Below are 19,596 nucleotides of genomic sequence, written 5' to 3'. Positions count from 1 at the left end.
GGTCACCCACGAGCAAAACGGTCAATTTTATAGGTCAAACGAGTCCTAGAGCAGGTAAACCATTCATTTTATCGATTTTTGTGTGCTATAATCTATCATTTTTTTTGGTAATCCAAAATTGTGATGTCATTTTTGCTAAAAATATACCTAGACGTCCGTTAAGACCTTAACTTTGGAGTAGGTTGGTCACCACGGCCAAAATGAGTCATTTTCAAGGTCATACTAGCCCTAGAAAAGGTAAACCCCCATTTTGCGGATTTCGTATGCTATACTCTATGGGATTTTTGGTGATCCAAATTTCGACGTAATTTTTGCCAAAAATTTACGTGGATATCTGTTAAGACTTTATCTCTGGAGTCAGTTAATCACCACTCACCACAGTAAAAATGACCCATTTTCAAGGTCAAACGAGCCTAAGAGCAGGTAAACCCCCTATTTTATCGATTTTCGTGTGCTATAGTCCACCATCTTTTTTGTGATCCGGAATTCCAACATATTCTTTTTGATAATTTACATGGACGTTTGTTAAGACCTTAACAATGGAGCCGATTGGTCAAAACGGCCAAAACGATCCATTTTCAAGGTCAAACAAACCCAGAGCAGGTGAACCCCCAATTTGGTACATGGGAATTTTGGTGATCCAGAATTTAAACATCCTTTTTTCCAAAAATTTACATGGACATTAGTTATGGAGTCAATTGGTCACTACGGTCAAAATGGACCATTTTCAAGGTCACACGAGCCAAGAGTAGGTAAATGCTCCATTTTACATATTTTCTTGTGTTATAGTCCATGTATTTTTGGTGATCCAGAATTCGACATTATTTTTTTCCAAAAATTTACATGAACGTCCATTAAAACCCTAGTTATGGAGCTTGTTGATCACCACGGACAAAACAATCATTTTTTAAGCTCAAACGAGCCTAGAGCAGGTAAGCCTCCCATTTTGCCGATTTTTGTGTTCTATAGTCCATGAATTTTTTGTGATCTGGAATTCCAACATCATTTTTAACAAATATTTACATAGACGTACATTAAGACCTTAGTTATGGAGTCAGTTTGTCACCACGAACACAATAACCCATTTTCAAGGTAAACGAGCCTTAAAGCATGTAAACCTCTCATTTCCTGATTTTCTCTAGTTATAGTCCATGCATTTTTGATGATCTAGAATTTTGACGTCATTTTTCCCAAAAAATTACATAGAAGTACGTCAAGACCAGAGCTATGGATCCAGTTGGTCATCTCGACCAAAACGCCCATTTCAAGGTCAAACGAAACCAGAGCAGGTAAACTCTCATTTTGTCAATTGTTGTGTGTTGTAGTCCATGGATTTTTGGTGATCGAAATTCTGACGTTATTTTTGCCAAAATCTTACATAGACGTCCGTTGAGACTTTAGCTATGGAGTCATTTAGTCACCACGGCCAAAACAACCCATTTTCAAGGTCAAACAAGCCCAGGGACGGTAAACCCCTATTTTGCCAATCTTCATGTGCTACTGTCCATGCATTTTTGGTGATAAAAAATCTTGACATCGTTTTTGTCAAAAATTTACATGGACGTCCATTATGACCTTAGTTATGGATCCAGTTGGTCACCACGACCAAAATGAATCATTTTCAAGGTCAAATGAGCCCCAAAGCGGGTGAATCCCTTATTTTGCTGATTTTCGTGTGTTATAGTCCATTGATTTTTCCTAGTACAGAATTTCGATGTCATTTTTTCCAAAACTTTACATAAATATCCATTAAGACCATAGATATGGAGCTAGTTTGTCACCACAACCAAAACAACCATTTTTCAACGTCAAATAGCCCATGAACAGGTCAACCCCTATTTTACCCATTTTCGTGTTCTAATGTTCACTATTTTTTTGGGTGATCCGAATTTATGACGTCGTTTTCGCCAAAAATTTTCATGGACGTCTCTTACGACCTTAGCCATAGAGACAATTGGCCCTGACGGCTAAAACGACTCAATTTCAAGGTCAAATGAGCCCCAAAGCAGATAAACTCCCCATTTTGCTAATTTTTTTGTGCTATAGTTCACAATCTTTTTTTATTATTCGAAATTTCGACGTCTTTTTGCTAAAAATTTTCATGGACATTCCTTAAGACCTTATTCATGGAGCCGGTGTGCCTTGACGAACAAAACGTCTCATTTTCAAGGTCAAACGAGCCCAAGAGCAGGTAAACACCCTATTTAGCCGATTTTAGTGTGCTTAACGGACATCCATGAAAAAGTTTGACAAAAATCACGTTGATATTTCGAATCACTGAAAATTCAGGGACTATAGCATATGAAATGCGACAAAATGGTGGATTTACCTGCTATGGGGCTTGTTTAACGTTGAAAATGGGTCAGTTTTTTAGTCGAGACCAACTGGCTTCATAGCTAAGATATTAACTGATGTCCATAGAAAATTTTGGCAAAAGTTATGTCAGAATTCTGGATATATTATTTAAACATAGTAGTGGTGATTCGGGATTCTAAATTTTACTGGCCCAAATTTTGATGAACATCTGTTAAGACCTTAGCAATGAAACCAATTGGTCCCGAGGGGACTCAGACTCATTTTAAATTACAAACGAGCTCTAAAGCAAGTAGTTGGAGGAACAATGTTCTTGACAAAGACAAATATAGTATTTTAAACATATTAAGTGTTCCATGGTGAGACACATCATTACTTAATATAATTTTAAATTTTAAAATATCTTATACTTGATATTATCCTTATTTTATTTTTTATTTTTGCCGAAAAACCGTTTTAAAAATACCTAACCGATCGAACCAAACTAGTTCGGCTCGATATTCAATTTGTACTTTTTTAAAACCAAAAAACTAAATCAAGGGAGCCCTTAGTACTACACTAGGAGTCTATGACTAATAATATATTTGATAGTACCATTTGTTGTAGTACAATGAGTGTGTGTAACCAAACAAGAAATAAAAAATTGCCTTATCTTAGTAGTACGTCAACATCACCAAGATGAAATTACAATGCCTTAAATTATAAGTTTAATTTTTTTTTTTGGAAAATAACCTTTTGAATTTATTTTTTCTTCATGTGCTTAATTAGGTTAGTTATTTAATCTTAGGATTATTATACTTTATCGACCAATCAAACGCCTGTTAATAACATAAAAAAAAAAAATATTTTTTAAAATGGTTTATTAATTTTCTATAAACTTGTCTACTCCAAGGGGTAAATGTCCTTTTGGTTTGAGTTCATAGTACACATAGTAGTACAATTATAAGTTTTTTTTAATGTACGTTCTATCTTAAAAGTGTCTCTAACATTTTTGTGTTCAATAAAAGGTATCAAAATTGCATTTACACAAATTAAAATTGAAGCACAAGAAGAAGAAGAAGAAGATGGTAGTTTGTTGGTGATTGTGGTTTCAAAATTGATGTTGATTATCCCTTTATATTAGTCTGATATTCCCACTGTTTCAATTTGTTTATTCTATTTATTTTTATAATCTTTTTTAAATTTTTATATATTTAAATTCTGAACTCGCATATACGTGACGTACAAAATATATAGACACAACATTACAATCTTGGAACCACAGTTACCACCATACTATCAAATTTCTCAGCCAAGATTCATTAATCAATTGGGAGGTTTGAACACATTTCTCTCTCTATCATAATTTATAACAATTCTTCTCTTTTGTCTAGTCAAGGCTAGTATGGTCAGTTTGTATAATATTTATCTTTTATAATAATATTTTAATTTAATAGTCTAGATTTTTATATTAATGTTAAATTATATATTCTTTACAATTAACAACATCTCAAACTGTGCCATTATAGTGAAGTTTGATTATATTATATTATGGGAAATGCTAACAATTATTTTTTATTCGGTATTCGATATTTGTATTAGAATTATTCAAATAGTGTGTTTAACAAGTTTGGCAAAGGAGCGGGGGGAGGGGTCATTTTTTCCCTTTAAATAAAATAAAGCTATCCTATCATTCGTCTTTCTTAGGTGACACCCTTATTATTAAGGATGAATAAAATTCACATATCGCACGTTTTTGGACCTTCTTTACCACCGATTGGCACGGCCCATTCTGAAAGCACATGTCCAATATAATTTTTATTTAGATTACGTATTAAAGGGCTCATTCTGAAAACAACGCTTCCAACATAATTTTTTCTATTGGACATTTGGATGTCTTACCAAGTTCCTTCAAAGGTTGATCTAATCTAAACTTAAAACTTTTTTTTCTTTAATTTAAACGATTGAATCAGCAATTATAAGTTATTTCTTCGTGGATAAATTAAATCAAGTAACAAAACTAGGAGATAGATTTCACTAACAATACTCAACGATGTATAAATTTCTTACATTAACGATATATATAACTCAAACTCGCTTAAAAATGTACTTCATCTCCATAATTAGGACAAAATAGGTTGTCCAAAGAAGGTAACTCTAATTTCAATAAGTTATCAAGATTAGCACTAGGATTATTGGACTTAAACTTTGACATTTTCACATGATTAGGCTCCACTGATCCTGCATCCTTGCCTGTTAATTTCTGAACTATTGATTTAAAATTCCTTGCATCTGTTTCGATATACTCCGTGTTGATTATTACCACCTTCACCTTATCCTTGTCGTTTCTGTCTGTTGACATGTTTTCTATACTTCTCTGGCTTAGTCAAGACAGTAAATTTTGAATATCAATCTAGATACAAACTCAAGCTAAGATTCTGCTTATAAGCGTAATGATATAATTATATTTTATAAATACGAAAAATATAGAAATGTCGAAAACGAAGAATATGGTTATGAGGAAAGAAAAGGAGTGGTTTGGTGTTAGTTGTAATTGAGGATAAGTGATTTATATGTACATATATTTATAGTAGGAGCACTAATACTTTGAAATTAAAAAGATTTGAGAAATATGTTAAAAGGAAGAGTTGACCATCTAAATCAATTGAAGCAGTCAACTAGGACCAAAGATAGAGTCAAAGAATGTAATTGAGAAATAAAGTTTCGATTCTAACGAATTCAAAATTTAAAATTTATAAATTAGTATCAAATTAATATAATAATAAAAGTTAAATTCATAATCATACTTAGTGTTATTTAATACATTTTATAAAACATACATGAATAAATAGAAATGATCTTAACAAAAATTATTGGATTGACGTGAACTCGTAAAACTTATATGAAATTGCGTTTTGTTTGATTGGACAAGTTGACAACATGCATGAAATTAAGCAAATAGGAGTACTTTAATCTTTTCTTTTTGTTTTTTTTCGAACTTTTGAATTTAATATGATATAATTTAATTTAATTTAATTCAAAATTTAAAAGAATTGTTTTTTTGAAATTTTGTGATTAAAGCAAGTTATAGATTGTCTATGTAATTATAAATTATTCTATTAAAGATAACATAATTTTTTTAAAATAAAATTATTACTAAATAAAAAATACATCATGTTTTAAAATTTAGACAAGAAAATTAGGATAATTCTTTTTCTCAAACCTAAACTAAAACGGAAATATGAATCATATAAAGTCAAAACAAATTACATTTGAATAATCGTAATAGAAATAGTATAAAATTAATCATCCTTTTGTTATTATACTATATAGTAAACAAATGTTCAAACCTTTTCTTGGAGTTTGAAGGTAATTTTATTTAATTAACCTAACAATTTTGACTATTAGATCCTTGACCATAACCCAATATAAAAGAACTTTGGTTCACATTTGATATTTAATGTTCTGGATTGATTAATCTAAATTTATGTTGAAAAACTTAATTTTGATAAATAAAGTATTTCCTATCAAAAGTGAATTTATATTCAAATTTTAAACTTAAAATCTCTAACATAAAATGAAAAATTACGTATCACTCGTCAACAATCAATATTATTAAAATACAATATAAAACAAAAACATGACACGTAATAATCAATACATCTTTGTAGTTTGAGTTAAGACCAGAAAATATATGTGGTGTGAATAGGTACACATCACATAATAAAATGCTCCCTTATTTAAATGTCCTCATGAGTAGTTAAAAGAATATCTCATTTTATATATATCTATATAAAAATTATTATAATTTATAAAGTTTTTATGTATCTTATTTCAAAGATATTAAGTATCTTTGAATTTCACAATTAAGATTAATATTTTGACTCTTAAAATTCAAACGTGTCATATCAATTAAAACGGAAGAAATAATTGAAAGTTTAAAAGCGTAATAAAAAAGGAATTACTTCGATGATCAGCACTCTCCACGTTCAATTTCGATAATTTAATTTTTTTCTTATAGTAAAGTGTAATTAATTGACAAAAGGGGTCAACAACAAGGACAATATTCAATATTTCCACCTTTTAGATAATTCAATAATGTTGACTATGTTAGCTTCCTGGTGCCAAGTTAATCAACGTTTCCATATTTTAATTAAAAGAATATTAACCTTTATTAAAAAAAGGTAATACTTTTGAACAAATAACTATCAAGAAATATATATATATTTCTATATTCAATAAAGGAGGTGTTTGATACGAATAAAAAAATAATTCAAAAATTGAAATTAAAAAAAAATAATATTTATAAATAATCTAAATAATTATCTGAGAGCTAGCAAAGTTTAGTATAGCTAACTACATATGGTTCGAATATTTTTTTGGTTTTATACTAAAATGAAATTAATTATTAAGGGTACCTTATACATATTCACTAAAATACTGTCTTCTCTCCTATTTTTCCTTTTTGGAGTCCAAACATTTTATTTACATTCATCACCAAAAAAGTAAAATGACTTTGGGCCAAAAATTTTCGTCTCAAAATATTTATCGTCCTTACTAAAAATATTTATTGTGATGGCGAATCTTAAAACTTAGGTTTGTGGTAGGAGCTTGGACCCAAACTGCATGCCCATTTAATAACCCTGAAATGATCCAACACTTCTTTGTGGGGTTATTGAAGATTGCAATCACATTTCATCACTCGAGTTCTTTATATCAAATCAATAAATGCATAATACACGTCTTCTACATACACTTACCTCACGTCAATATCGCACTCAACCATGGTTGAGTTCTTATAGTTAAAGACCGGGTGCATAAATGATGTACTCTGAGAGCAACAAGAAACATGTAAAGCACATCCAGAGAGAAATGATGAAATTAATTGTGAACTGGCGTCCCAACCATCAAGAGATTTCATAGAGGAACATCAAGAGATTCATAGAGGAACGATCGATCAAGGTAAAAGTACTACAAGTGCGGAAATTCCAATTTAAAAATCGTTGGCTCGATGGCTACGTTGTTTTTTGGTAGCATAAGTTACTGTAGGCAGTAAAGAAAGGAACATGAAAAGAAAGAACATGGAGATTACTGAAACAGAATTTTTGTTTCGATTTCTCCCATGGTGACCTCAAGTCTTCCGAGGGGGGTTTTGTCTTTGAACTCTTTCTCCAGGTCCATGAGCACACACATTGGCTTACTGCATCATGGCACGCGGAAGTCGGGGCCTCACTGGTGTTTTTGAGGGACTCACCCTACAACATATATATAAAGTTGCAAAGTTAGAAAAAAGACTAATGAATAGAATGAACTTTCTGAGGATCCAAGGTCCTGTAGATCTCAAAATTGTGTCATCAACTGCATAAGGCTCAGTATTGAGATGGCTCTTATTAAAATGTGTGTCTGTTTATAGAAATGTAATAACTAGAAGTGCCATTGAATATTGATAACAATTATCTGCATATCGCGACTTCATCATAAACCACTCAGGTTGAACGTAAATGCTATTGAACACAGACAAACTAAAGAATGTTTTGAGAAAAAGAAAATGAAGTTTTTCCAATTTCAAGTATGTTTGACATTTTAATCATAAGAATTTTACAAAAGTTACCGATCTTCCATAACTGTAAAAGACAAATACTGCATTTTCAAATACTTAGGTGATGAAAGAGGAACTGGATTCATATACTAGTGGTACCAAGTTAAACATAAGTTATATTTATGTATTTAACGATAACTCAGGTTGATGTCTATTAGCAATTTCTTTTTTTTTCCTGGATAAGCAACAGAAACAATTAAGAGACTTAATAAGTACCAACTTCCAATCTCAACTATCGAGAATGCAACACTCTGATCTTTAAGGTCGTAATCATTATTTCACTATTTGACTATCACATATCAGAAAGGTATAAAGAATGGAATGGTGCAATAATATTTGGACACTGCAAAAAAAGGAGGAAAAGTTTTGGCAGGTCTGGAATGAGTTAAGAGTGCATGATCTGATGTGGTGCCTCCTAGAAAACAACCAAGAGAATATACCAATCTCAGAAAGATGCAATACTACATGAACAATGAAACACACTTTGCAGAAAAGAATTAGGGGGGATCAGCTGAGACCATAGCCATTTGTTGTGAATAAGCTTACCTGATGCGCTGGGATCCCAATACCTCACCGCAACAGTCTAAAGCCAAAATTGCACTCTCAGCCTGCGCAGTTTGCAAACATAAGATTTTTTTGCAAATGTCAATCCATATTAAGAGACTGTTCTAAAACGCCAGTAGGCATTCAAAACACAGTTTCTTAAGGGGCATCTAAATAAAAAATGGGACTAGTAAAGTGGTCCAGAGGGAATATGTGTTTTGCCAAACATACCCTTATTTATTATCCTTAATATTTAGAATGTTAATCGCTCTTCAAAAAATGTTCTCTCATTTAATCTCTCATCAATAAATAAAAAGATTGTTGGTGTAAATGATAAGTACCTGAACAGCCTCATTATTGTTAAAAAAATAAATGAAGAGATTGAAATCACAATATTGCAGTATGTGTACATGCTCTTTACTTACATTTTTTATGCTAATTTAGTCAATGTTTAGTACACTTCCAATAATAATTATTACTAAGGGCAAAATGAGAAGATTGTACTAGTGGACCCGAAGGAGTAATATATTAAACTTTCCTTTCTTCACTAGCACTCACATGGACAAAAGGGTGGCCAAAGAATAATGCAGGCAAGAAGAGAGGTATATTCAGAGGCAACTAAATGGAAGTTGAGTTACACATCATCCAATAATCACATTACACAACTAACCAGCAAAAAAAAAAAGGAAAAAGGAGAGAGTTGTTGTATCATGACATTTGAATCCGTAGGTACATGCAATATATCCTGACACAAATACAGCATGGGAACAAACACAAGATGCATGTGTGAAGGATTAAAAGGGCAATTAATGCAAAAGGTTAACACCTACATTTCCATCAAAGATAAGAAAACATACCATTACAAACTCAACAAAAGCAATGCGGGTCGAGTGCACGTGATCTCCCAAAAGCCTCAGGCGAGAAACCTGCAAAGTAAGAGCATCGTTCAATAACACTTCTTAAGCCAACATTCAAATTTTTAAACTTCATACTGACCTCGCCACATCTTGTTTCAAAAAAATTCTTGACATCAGCCTGAGTAACCTGCTCAGAATAGAGTAATTGGCTGTTAATAATTATAAAACTACAAGAAAAATATTTATTAACAAACAACTGCGTATGAGCCAGAGCATAATAACTACTACAATGTGCATCAGAACAAGGGCCCGACAGAATGATGCATACAAAGAAAAAAAATAATAGATCTCTGATGAAAATGTCTACCTTCTTATCAATATTTGTACAATAGACAGTCCTGGCACACATTTCACGCTCATCCTCTGACTGCACAAAACATCAACATTGAATAGAGAATAAGCATTTTGATCCATGAGCTCAATTCTACCAGGACGATATAGAACAACATAAAACTATTTCTCAAGATCATCCACATACTAGCAAAAACAAAATGTTAAAGTTCTTTTCTTTTTGGACAAAGAACATGGTGCAAAATATTTATCCGTACCCTTGGAAGGAATGTAGGATTCACGGGTAGAATAGCAGTTTTTGAAGGTAGGACCTTCAATTGAGAGAAACCTAAAATTGTCCCACAAAGGCAAAGTGCTGCTCTTGCAGAGTCTGCTAGGATCAATTCCATGTTAGCTTTTGAATATTCAGCTGTCTTAAGAACATTTCAAGCCAAAATATCCAACTTACACTCATCAGCGAACTCCACGAAAGCAAAACGAAGACGAGAATGTGGATCACCACAAATTCGGCAGTCAACAACCTAGAAAGGCAGCAGCAAAAATGAGAAGAGGAAACGTTCACATTGAGCATAACAAGTAAACGAAGTAAGCAAATAAATGCTGGCGGCGCTTGAGGTTTAGCCGGTTGATTGACTGATTAGATTAACAAATCTGTTGTAGCTATGAGGCGGACTTTGTAATTTTGAAAGTAAACGAATTATGACACAAAATTTAGATATTAGCTGACAAAATAGATATAAACATCATGAACTTTCATTACAACACATTCACAGTCCCAAGACAAGCAGCTCTATCAATGCCCTCCTACACATTCAAAACTTCATGGCCGATTTTGGTCCCACAATGAATAGTTGAACAGGTGTATGCAAACATAACCACTCACCAGAAGCACCTTTTGAAAGACACCGTGAAGCCAGTGGAAATGCATCTTATATGATAATAGTACTAAGTACATAATAAAACATTATATTGGTGCCTAAATCACAGACCAAACTGTACACTAGCTCTTAAAGTCGGTTGACACAAGTTAGCATACCACATGAACCAATGACATAAATGTTTTTGATAGGAGGCTATTGGGGATTTTTCTGATCAAATGTTACACGTCTTATATTAAATATTAATTCAAGCCTTAGCCTCTCACTAAACATCATGGCAAGATTCCTCCTTTAGAAAAAGCAACAAAGCTTCCTATTTGGCAAGATTTTACTTCCAATGATATTCTATCTTTAACAAAGCTATGTACAGTATTGTACACACTACGACCCATGTGATAACTCACCAGAAACCATAGTCATGCAGTAATCCACAACAAATCCCAGCCCCCTCCTTAATATGGTCAGCAACATTCACTATAGGTGTCTTGATGCAGATGTGTACACTGGACACAATGAGGAAAAATGAAAGCTTATGCACCATTATATAGTGTTTTACGAATGTTGTATTCTTATTAGGTAAGAATATTACAAATGTCATTTATTCTTATGTCACATTGTTATCATGAATGCCATCATCTTATTGGCTCACATTTAAATGTTTTTCCATTCAGTAAACTGCTAATTAGGTTTAGGTTATCTGATGTATTTCTAGGTCAAGGGTATATGGGGAAAGTCTGCTTGATAGGTCCTTAGTAAGTCAATTTCATGATTTTTCTTCAATTTTTTTAAAAATATTTTTTAAGTCTCAACTATCATAGAACTCAAGCTATAAAAGTTCCACTGTTGTTCAGAGTAAGCATGCAGGAATAAGAAAGTTGGCAGCTTTTAAGTACTTCCTATTTTTCAGCTTATTAGAGATATCTATCACACTGAGTTCAATGTGTTCATCTTGAAGCTTTTTTTTTGTTTCATTATGCTCTAAGCACTTTTACTTTGGAGTCTTTGTTTTCATTGTTTTAATCATCTGGCTCTCTTTATGTTCAAGGCAGGAATTTATGAGTTCATATCTACCATTTGTTATAATTTTCGTGGACTTTTCCGTATAAACTTATTCTCTGTGTCAAAAGTACTAGGTTCATATGAACACCGTATCGGTATGCCACATCCACCTCTGCTAGCTTTAATATGTTGTTGATATAACTTTAGAAAGATATAATATTTTGTCAAGGATATTACCTTAAAAGACCAGATAACTAATGCACATATGATGTCATCAATTTCATTAGCAGGTTATTAATTATCTGATGGTCAAGTATTATGAGACTCTATAATGCACAATTACGATAAATAAAAATCAAATTAAAGCCAAAAAAGGAAGTAACTTATATGGTAATCAGATTCCCAAGCAAAGTATTTTGTTCTGCTAAAGTATGATAGTAAGTAGCACACAAATGTATACTTATGTATCACGATACCACTCCACAAGCAGATGAGAAAAGTAATTCATTGTTTCTAGTTTAGTTACGCCAAATGACTGAAATTACATGCACTTAAGAGCATCAAATATATAATATAGTGAATCACATCAATGTTCAGAAGAAGAAAGTAACTTTTCCAATGAAATAGTAGTAGTAGAAGAAGAAGAAGAAAGTGACTTACTTGTCCATAAGCACTAAACAAAGCAGCAAGTTGCTCCTCGGTGACCTAGATATTGTGAAGGCAAAACCAAAGATGCCAAATGAGTATTAATACAAAAATATCACAAAACATAAGTGAGAATCTATCCTTACATTGCTATCTATCTCAGAAACATATACTGTTCGCCTGATGCTATCTTCTCTTTGAGCCTTATAAGCTCTATTGTTCATCCTCCTTTTCCCCTGGTTAAAGTTGCTGCCTCTCTGTGGAAACACAGAAAAGAAAGTTTAGGAGATACTAAAAGGAAAACAAGAAAATGGATATGGTTGTCCATGATTCAACTATTCTGGTTACCATATAAAATAAGACTAAATTGATCCAATCAAAGATAGAACTGAAATGTTAAAGGAGATGGTTGTCCGTGATTCAACTATTCTAGTTAGCATATAAAATATGATCAAATTGATCCAGGCAAAGACATAACTGAAATGTCAAGTATGTCATCAACTTGATGTTCTCAAGAAACGTGAACAACAACCAACTCTAACATGAATACATATAAGCATTCCCAATTAGGAAATTGCCATTAACCAAAGAGAAGTAAATATCAAACAGTAACAATATCACTAGTTTAACAAGTAAAGTATAGAGATGACAACTCTATGACTCAAACAAACAAAACTGACATTTAAACTAATCAACTAAAACCCGTTAACCCCATACTGATATGAGAAACATAAAATATGGCACTGAATGTGATGGAATGCTACAAGTACAGAAGTCAAGTTCCAACAGAATGATGTAAGCTTCATTTTCAGTGGGATGAGTTCACTGTTGTATATTATTTTCTGGTAACTGATTGTGCCAGTGTATTCTAGAACTTTATTCCCAGATTGACGGATGCAAATTCAATGTGCCATTAGCTTCCCGCAAGCAATCTCTTTACATGACAACTGATGCCAATCACAATGCAAAACTTTCTTCCACCCAAATTGGCAGAGAACAAACAAACTTAGTGAAGAACTATGTAACTTCTTCATAATTTAAACAATGAAAGAAATGTAGCAGCTACTACTAGTGCCTGACTTCAGAACATTGATTTTACTGTCTTCATAAATTATTATTTACTATGAATGAGAAGGGAAAAGCTGCATTACTATAACATAAGCTCAGTTAAACATTTCTCCATACTTGATTACTTCCATTACTACAACATAAGCTCAGTTGAACATTTCTCCAAACTTGATTACTTCCTTTTTTACAGCTTATTCAACGAACTAACAAAAACTTGGTTACAAGTATCAGAAAACAACAAAATATCCCCTATTTCATCGACATACAGCAAAAGTTCTACTTATTTATGTATCATCGAAAAACCAAAGCAATTGAAAGTTCCAAATCACACACTAGTACGGCAAATTTTCACGTCATACATTACACAAATTATACTCATCTGCACTTTACCATCTATGTATCAGTAAAGACCAAAATTCAATGATCCCATTCAACTAACTGAATACCAAATTTCCACTCTTAGTGAATGGAATGCCAGGAATCCCCAATTAATAAACCAGGTCTAAAAATCCATTTTTGACCATAAAACCTTCATTTCCTTGATAACTGCTTACTCCAGTTTATACATTCAGCAATTTTTATATTCCTTTATATGATCATTACCTAAACAAATAACTGAAAAGCTCCAGAGATCAGTTCTTAACAAGGAAATGTTAAAGTTTCCTTGCTATAATATCAAGAAATACAGCAAATTCAACCAAAAGACAAAATGCTTAAAAAGGAAAACTTGCACACAAAAAAGAAAAAAAAAACTCACAGATTAACACAGAAAAAAAACAAATATGAATTTCACCACAATTAGTCACGGTATAGCAAAATCATCAACCGACCCAAAATAACAAAACAGGCAAAAAGATCGAAATTTTCAACGATCAAACAAAAAAAAGAATAATATCAATGAGAATTGAAAAAATGAATCAATACCCTTCTGTTGTTTTGAAAACCATCACCCCCCGTAGTCTTGTTAGCTGGTACAAAGTTACTGAGAATCATCTGATCACCAGCACCAACAGTACCACGATTATAAGAAGAAGGAAAAAACTCCTTAGCCTGTGGATTCAGCTTAAGTTTCTTCAACATATCAGCAATATCATGCATATGAAACTCCGATTTCGCATTTGCGATTGAATCGGATGAATCCTTAACACCATTAGATTCAGAATTATTGCTGGTGTTATCAGTGTTTGGTGATGATAAGGACTGAACAGCAGGAGCTTCAACCACTGTTGTCTCACCAGACACTTCTTTAGCACCAGCAGCCATTGATGAAAATACTCAAAACCCACAAAAAATAGAACACACCCAGAACAGAAAAAGCTTCAGAAATACCAAGAAAACACTAAAATTCTACAATTTCAATAAATTAAAGCAACCCCTTTTCACCAATTTGGTTATTCTTTATGAAAAATTAATCAAATGAGGAATTTCACAGAGCATAATGGGTTTATTGATAAATACTCATTTAGGAAGATGGTGATGAGAGAGAAAGCAAAAAAGCAATAGGGTTTTTGTTATATATATAGCAACAAATTTCAATAACAGAAGGCAGAGGAATTTGGTGGTATTCTTGTTTTTGTTTGTAGAGAGAGAAGTGAAGTTTAGGTGAAAAAACAGAGGAAATGCAGTAGAGAGAGAAAATTGATGTGGAAGATGGAATTATGAATAAAATTAATAAAAAATATCCTTCGTTAATAGTTTGATTTCGAATTATCATTATTATTTATTTTGGCAATAGATACATTGACTCGGTAAATACTAGAAGAGGTATTTTGGTATATTATATTTACGGATGATGTAGTTCAGATTATTAAGATCCGTAGTGAAATTCTATTGAAATTGATGTTTAGAGAGAAATTTCAGAGTCTATAGCTCATGAGATTGGAATGAAAGTGAGGCTCGATACATAGGTCATTGAAAAGAAAAATAGTTTCATGTAGTTAGATTTATTATTCAAGTAAAACGAGTATTGACAACAATGTCACGAACCGTATTAGCGTTGTGAAATGAAGGCTTGCATTTGGAATTTTGTGTAATAAGAAGCTATCAAAACTTAAAGTCGAGTTCTACATGATAGTTATTAGACCAATTTTGTTGTAAGCGGAGTACTAGTCAATCAAGAACTATCACGTTCAGAAGATGAAAGTTGCAGAAATGAAGATTTTGAGATGGATATGTAAAAATATCAAAATAAGTACGATTAAAAATAAAGATATTTAATATTAAACAAAAATTGCTTCAATGGATAACAAGATAAAAAAAAAAAAAAAGGAGATTAAAATAATTCAAATGAAACTGAAATTGAATGTTATCTCTACAAGTTCGTAAAAATACAGCCTATTTTCATTATTTTAGGCAACTTTATAATTAATTATAGGTTAACTAACAAATATAATATACTATTAGATAGAAAGATTCATTTATTCTTTTAATTTATAACATACTATATATAGATTAGATTACATATAATTTCTGTCCATTAATTTAATTGATAAATATTATGTATTGTGTATTTAATATCGAACGTCTTCAAATAACTATTGATTTAATGTTTTTTTTTTATCTTACCATCTATAGATTAGATTACATGTAATTTTTATCCATTAAAATTAATTGATAAATATTATGTATTGTATATTTATTTATCGAACGTCTTCAAATGACTACTGATTTAATATTCTTTTATCATATAGATTTTATTGTTGAGGTTCTTTTTTACAATATATTACAACTATTTTATTTTAATAATATAATAGAGTCATAAAAAATACTAACAATAACTACATAAATTAAATTTTTACAAAGTTATATTCTAATTAAATTGTAAGCAAGCGAGTTAAAGACAATAAATATGAAAAATTTTAATTTAATTGATTAGCTATTTCAATTTTTAAATTATTGAAAAAGATTTGATGATATTATCTCGTAATTTTCTTTGATTCTTTTTCATTTTTAAAATATAACGTATTAATTCATGAGAACACAATAATTTTTTATAGATTATTATGCATTAAAATACTTCAATAATATTTAACTATACATTCAATTTATTTATTTTTATTATAATAATAATAATAATATATGAATTAAAAGTATTATATAAAAATTCTTAATTTTAAAATTTGAATTCACCTATTTTAATCTTGTTTTTGTCACCTTGCGTAAAAACTAAAAAGTGGATATTGCAATTCATATCATTATATGTCTATCACATGAAGTTTGTTGGCATTTTATAAGATGATTATGAAATTTTTATTATTTTTTTATTATTATAAAATTAATGTTTGAAATAAATTTTTAAATACAATTTTAAGTTATTTGAAACTTGAAAATATTAAAACCTTTTTCTTTTCTTTTTCATTTTTACAACTCCTATATTATTATTTTTTTCAAATTTTATCCTAAATATTTATTTTGATAAAATGACTATTATTTAAATTATTTTTCATGTTTCAATCATATTTTATGTTTTTAAGAAGAGTATATTCAAACAATCAAGTATCATTTACAAAAAATTAGAATCAAATATTATACCTTCATATTTCAAAATATAAAATAAAGTGAAAATTTTGCAATAGTACATAGTACCACATACATGGAATCTAATCTATAACATTTTATAATTATCTATTTTTAAAAAATTTGATTGTATAATTCAGTAAATTAAGATTTTATTAGATTTTAAAAATTTAACGTAAAATTCATATTTAAAAAGGTATATCTAAAATCTAAATATCCATTAAAAAAAATATGATCAAACAAAATTTCAACTCCTATCTCAAAAATTTAAACAACTTTGTTTATTTTCATAATCAAATGTCCCAATATATTTTCCCTATTTTTTTCTATTCTATTATATTATATTTAAATTAAAAAGTTTTTTTTGTTTTTTTCTCTCTGCTATTTCAGTTTATTATTAGTGGCACTGCGCATAATGGAGTGCGTGATGATTGGTGAATATTTTATTATTTTATATAGAGTCATTTAAAATCGAATTAAAATTGATATTTAATTATTTTATATAGAATTGCTTAAAATCAAATTGAAACTAGTAATAACTCAAAAAGAAACATTGATTTATTGATAATGGATTATTTATTTAGCTGTTTTTTTTTAATTATTTTAATTATTTTTTATTATCGAGTTATGAATTTTTAATAATTTGATTTTTTTAATAGATCAACGGATAATCAATAGTAAATTAAATAATAATATTTCTATCAATTGATACATAAAATCATCGATTTATAATTTAATTTCATATTTTTATTTTTATTTATCTTAAACTTTCAGTTATCCTACGATACGATAGTATTTAAGCAATATGTGTTGGTGGGGAATATGAAAGTGATTGTACATACTATTGTCATGGTTCTTCTTGTGACAACAATGGTGCATTCACTATACCTTTTTTCTAGATTCTTTCAATTTTTATAGATATTTTATTTAAAATTTAAATGTAATTATTTAATTTGTATTTATTTTTGAAATTTGTATAATAGTTTTCTTTCTATTTGTTTTCATAAAATCTTGTACTTCTTTTATTATTATTTTTAAATAAAATATTTAATATCAATGAAGACATTTAGTGTGATATTGACATTAAATAAATATATTAAAACTAGATGAGAATATTCCCATAGGAATTAGAATAAAAAGTTGGTTATAAATTGAAAGGAACATTATTGTTGTTATAGTATCTCTATATAAAATCAAAATACATAGTCAAATAAATCATAATTTAGGGTGAAATTATAATATTGCAAGTTTGAAATTAATCATAGGAGGACACTTTTGACCAATTGAGTAATTTCTACATACATTAAGATTTCTTTTATTTAAAAATCATCATCAATTATTTATCAAAATACACATCAACTATTAGTTATTTTCTTTTTCAATCAGAAATAGCACTATCGTTCGTATAAAAAATAAAAAATTGATATTTGAAATATATTTTAATAAATAGTTGATAATAGTTCAATCGCGCACACCGAATAATTCATATATATTAAGTACTCTTCAATATCCTAAAATTGTACCACTCCTCTCATGTACTTTAATTAAGATTAAGAGATCACATGATTTTACTAGATCTATACTATTATATTATTGTTTCTGTTCATTTTTAATTGTTATATTACGTTTTTTAAAAATTAATTTTTTTATTTTTTAAAAATTAAATTAAATCACGTTAATTAGATACTTTAAATAAATTTTTTTAAATATTTAAAAACGATAAAAAAAAAGTTACTATTATAAATTATACTCCTTTTATATATTAATATGATGAAAGAATATATTATAAAAATGTTAGCAAGATTAGTTTTAGTTAACAAATAATGTACAAATTTTGAGGAAAAGTAAGTTCTATTTTATTCATATGACATCATGGAAAAATAATTGGCACAAAATAATATAAAATCTTCTAATGAGGCCAAAATGTCTAAATTTAATGTCATCTATGCTAATAGGCACGTTTCCAAAGTCATAATATTTCTAGATCAAAAAATTCAAAAACGTTTTTTTTATGGAGAAAATGAAGATAACTTTTTTCTTAATGTAAAATTCAAAAAAAAAGTTTTTTATTTATAGTTGGACCAAAAAAAAAACTAATTTTGCTTTGTCATATTTTTATTTATATACATTCCTTAAAAATAATTTAATAAATTATTAATTCAGATCTTGATTTATACCCACTTGCTAAAAGATAGAGTTTGGAGCCTAAAGGGTATAAAATATTAACAAAAATTTCAAAACGGTATATAAAATTTATATTAATCAAAACGACAAAATCGCTAGAACAACAACGATTTACTCCACCGAAAAAAATAAAATCGTTGTTACTGCAGTGATTTTGTAAAATGTGATTTTTTTTAAAAAAAAAAATTCAAATCGCTACCTAGGCAGCGATTTTCAATTTTTGTTTTAAATTTTTTTTTGTTTTTTAGAAAATCGCTGCCTAGGCAGCGATTTTCAATTTTGTTTAAAAAAATTTTTTTTTTTAGAAACTTCATTTAAAAAAAAAAAACATTTTTTTTTAGAAAATCACTGCCTAGACAGCGATTTTCATTTTCTATAAGAAAAAATTTTTTTTAAACAAAATTGAAAATCGCTGTCTAGGTAGCGATATCAATTTTTTAAAAAAAATCACATAAGCGATTTTGCTTTTTCTGGTGGAGTAAATCGCTGTTGTTCCAGCGATTTTACCATTTTAGTTAATATAAAATTTTATATATACCGTTTTAAAATTTTTATTAATATTTTATACTCTTTAGGCTCCGGATTCCTAAAAGATAAAGAGAGAAAATTCTGTGTGCCTTTTTCACTTTTTTTCCAAGTCTCTTTACTCTTTTCTTGATTCTCC

General features: G+C 29.7%; 1 protein-coding gene across 1 annotated transcript; it reads right to left on the bottom strand.

Annotated features, from left to right (window-relative positions):
* Positions 1-7,157: 7,157 nt before the first annotated feature.
* Positions 7,158-14,891, bottom strand: LOC107007649 (polyadenylate-binding protein-interacting protein 8-like). The gene is made up of 10 exons (XM_015206342.2): positions 14,157-14,891; positions 12,311-12,421; positions 12,180-12,224; positions 10,091-10,163; positions 9,900-10,012; positions 9,659-9,718; positions 9,431-9,478; positions 9,292-9,360; positions 8,438-8,499; positions 7,158-7,547 (listed from the first exon to the last, which is right to left on the bottom strand). Exons 1-10 carry the CDS (start codon positions 14,493-14,495, stop codon positions 7,490-7,492), a joined length of 978 nt encoding a protein of 325 aa, XP_015061828.1. The 5' UTR covers positions 14,496-14,891; the 3' UTR covers positions 7,158-7,489.
* Positions 14,892-19,596: the final 4,705 nt, after the last annotated feature.

Source organism: Solanum pennellii, chromosome 12 (genome assembly GCF_001406875.1).
Source record: "Solanum pennellii chromosome 12, SPENNV200".
NCBI classification, from domain to species: Eukaryota; Viridiplantae; Streptophyta; class Magnoliopsida; order Solanales; family Solanaceae; genus Solanum; species Solanum pennellii.
Note: the sequence above shows the minus strand (reverse complement) of the source record. Positions and strands in the feature narration are given on the sequence as shown.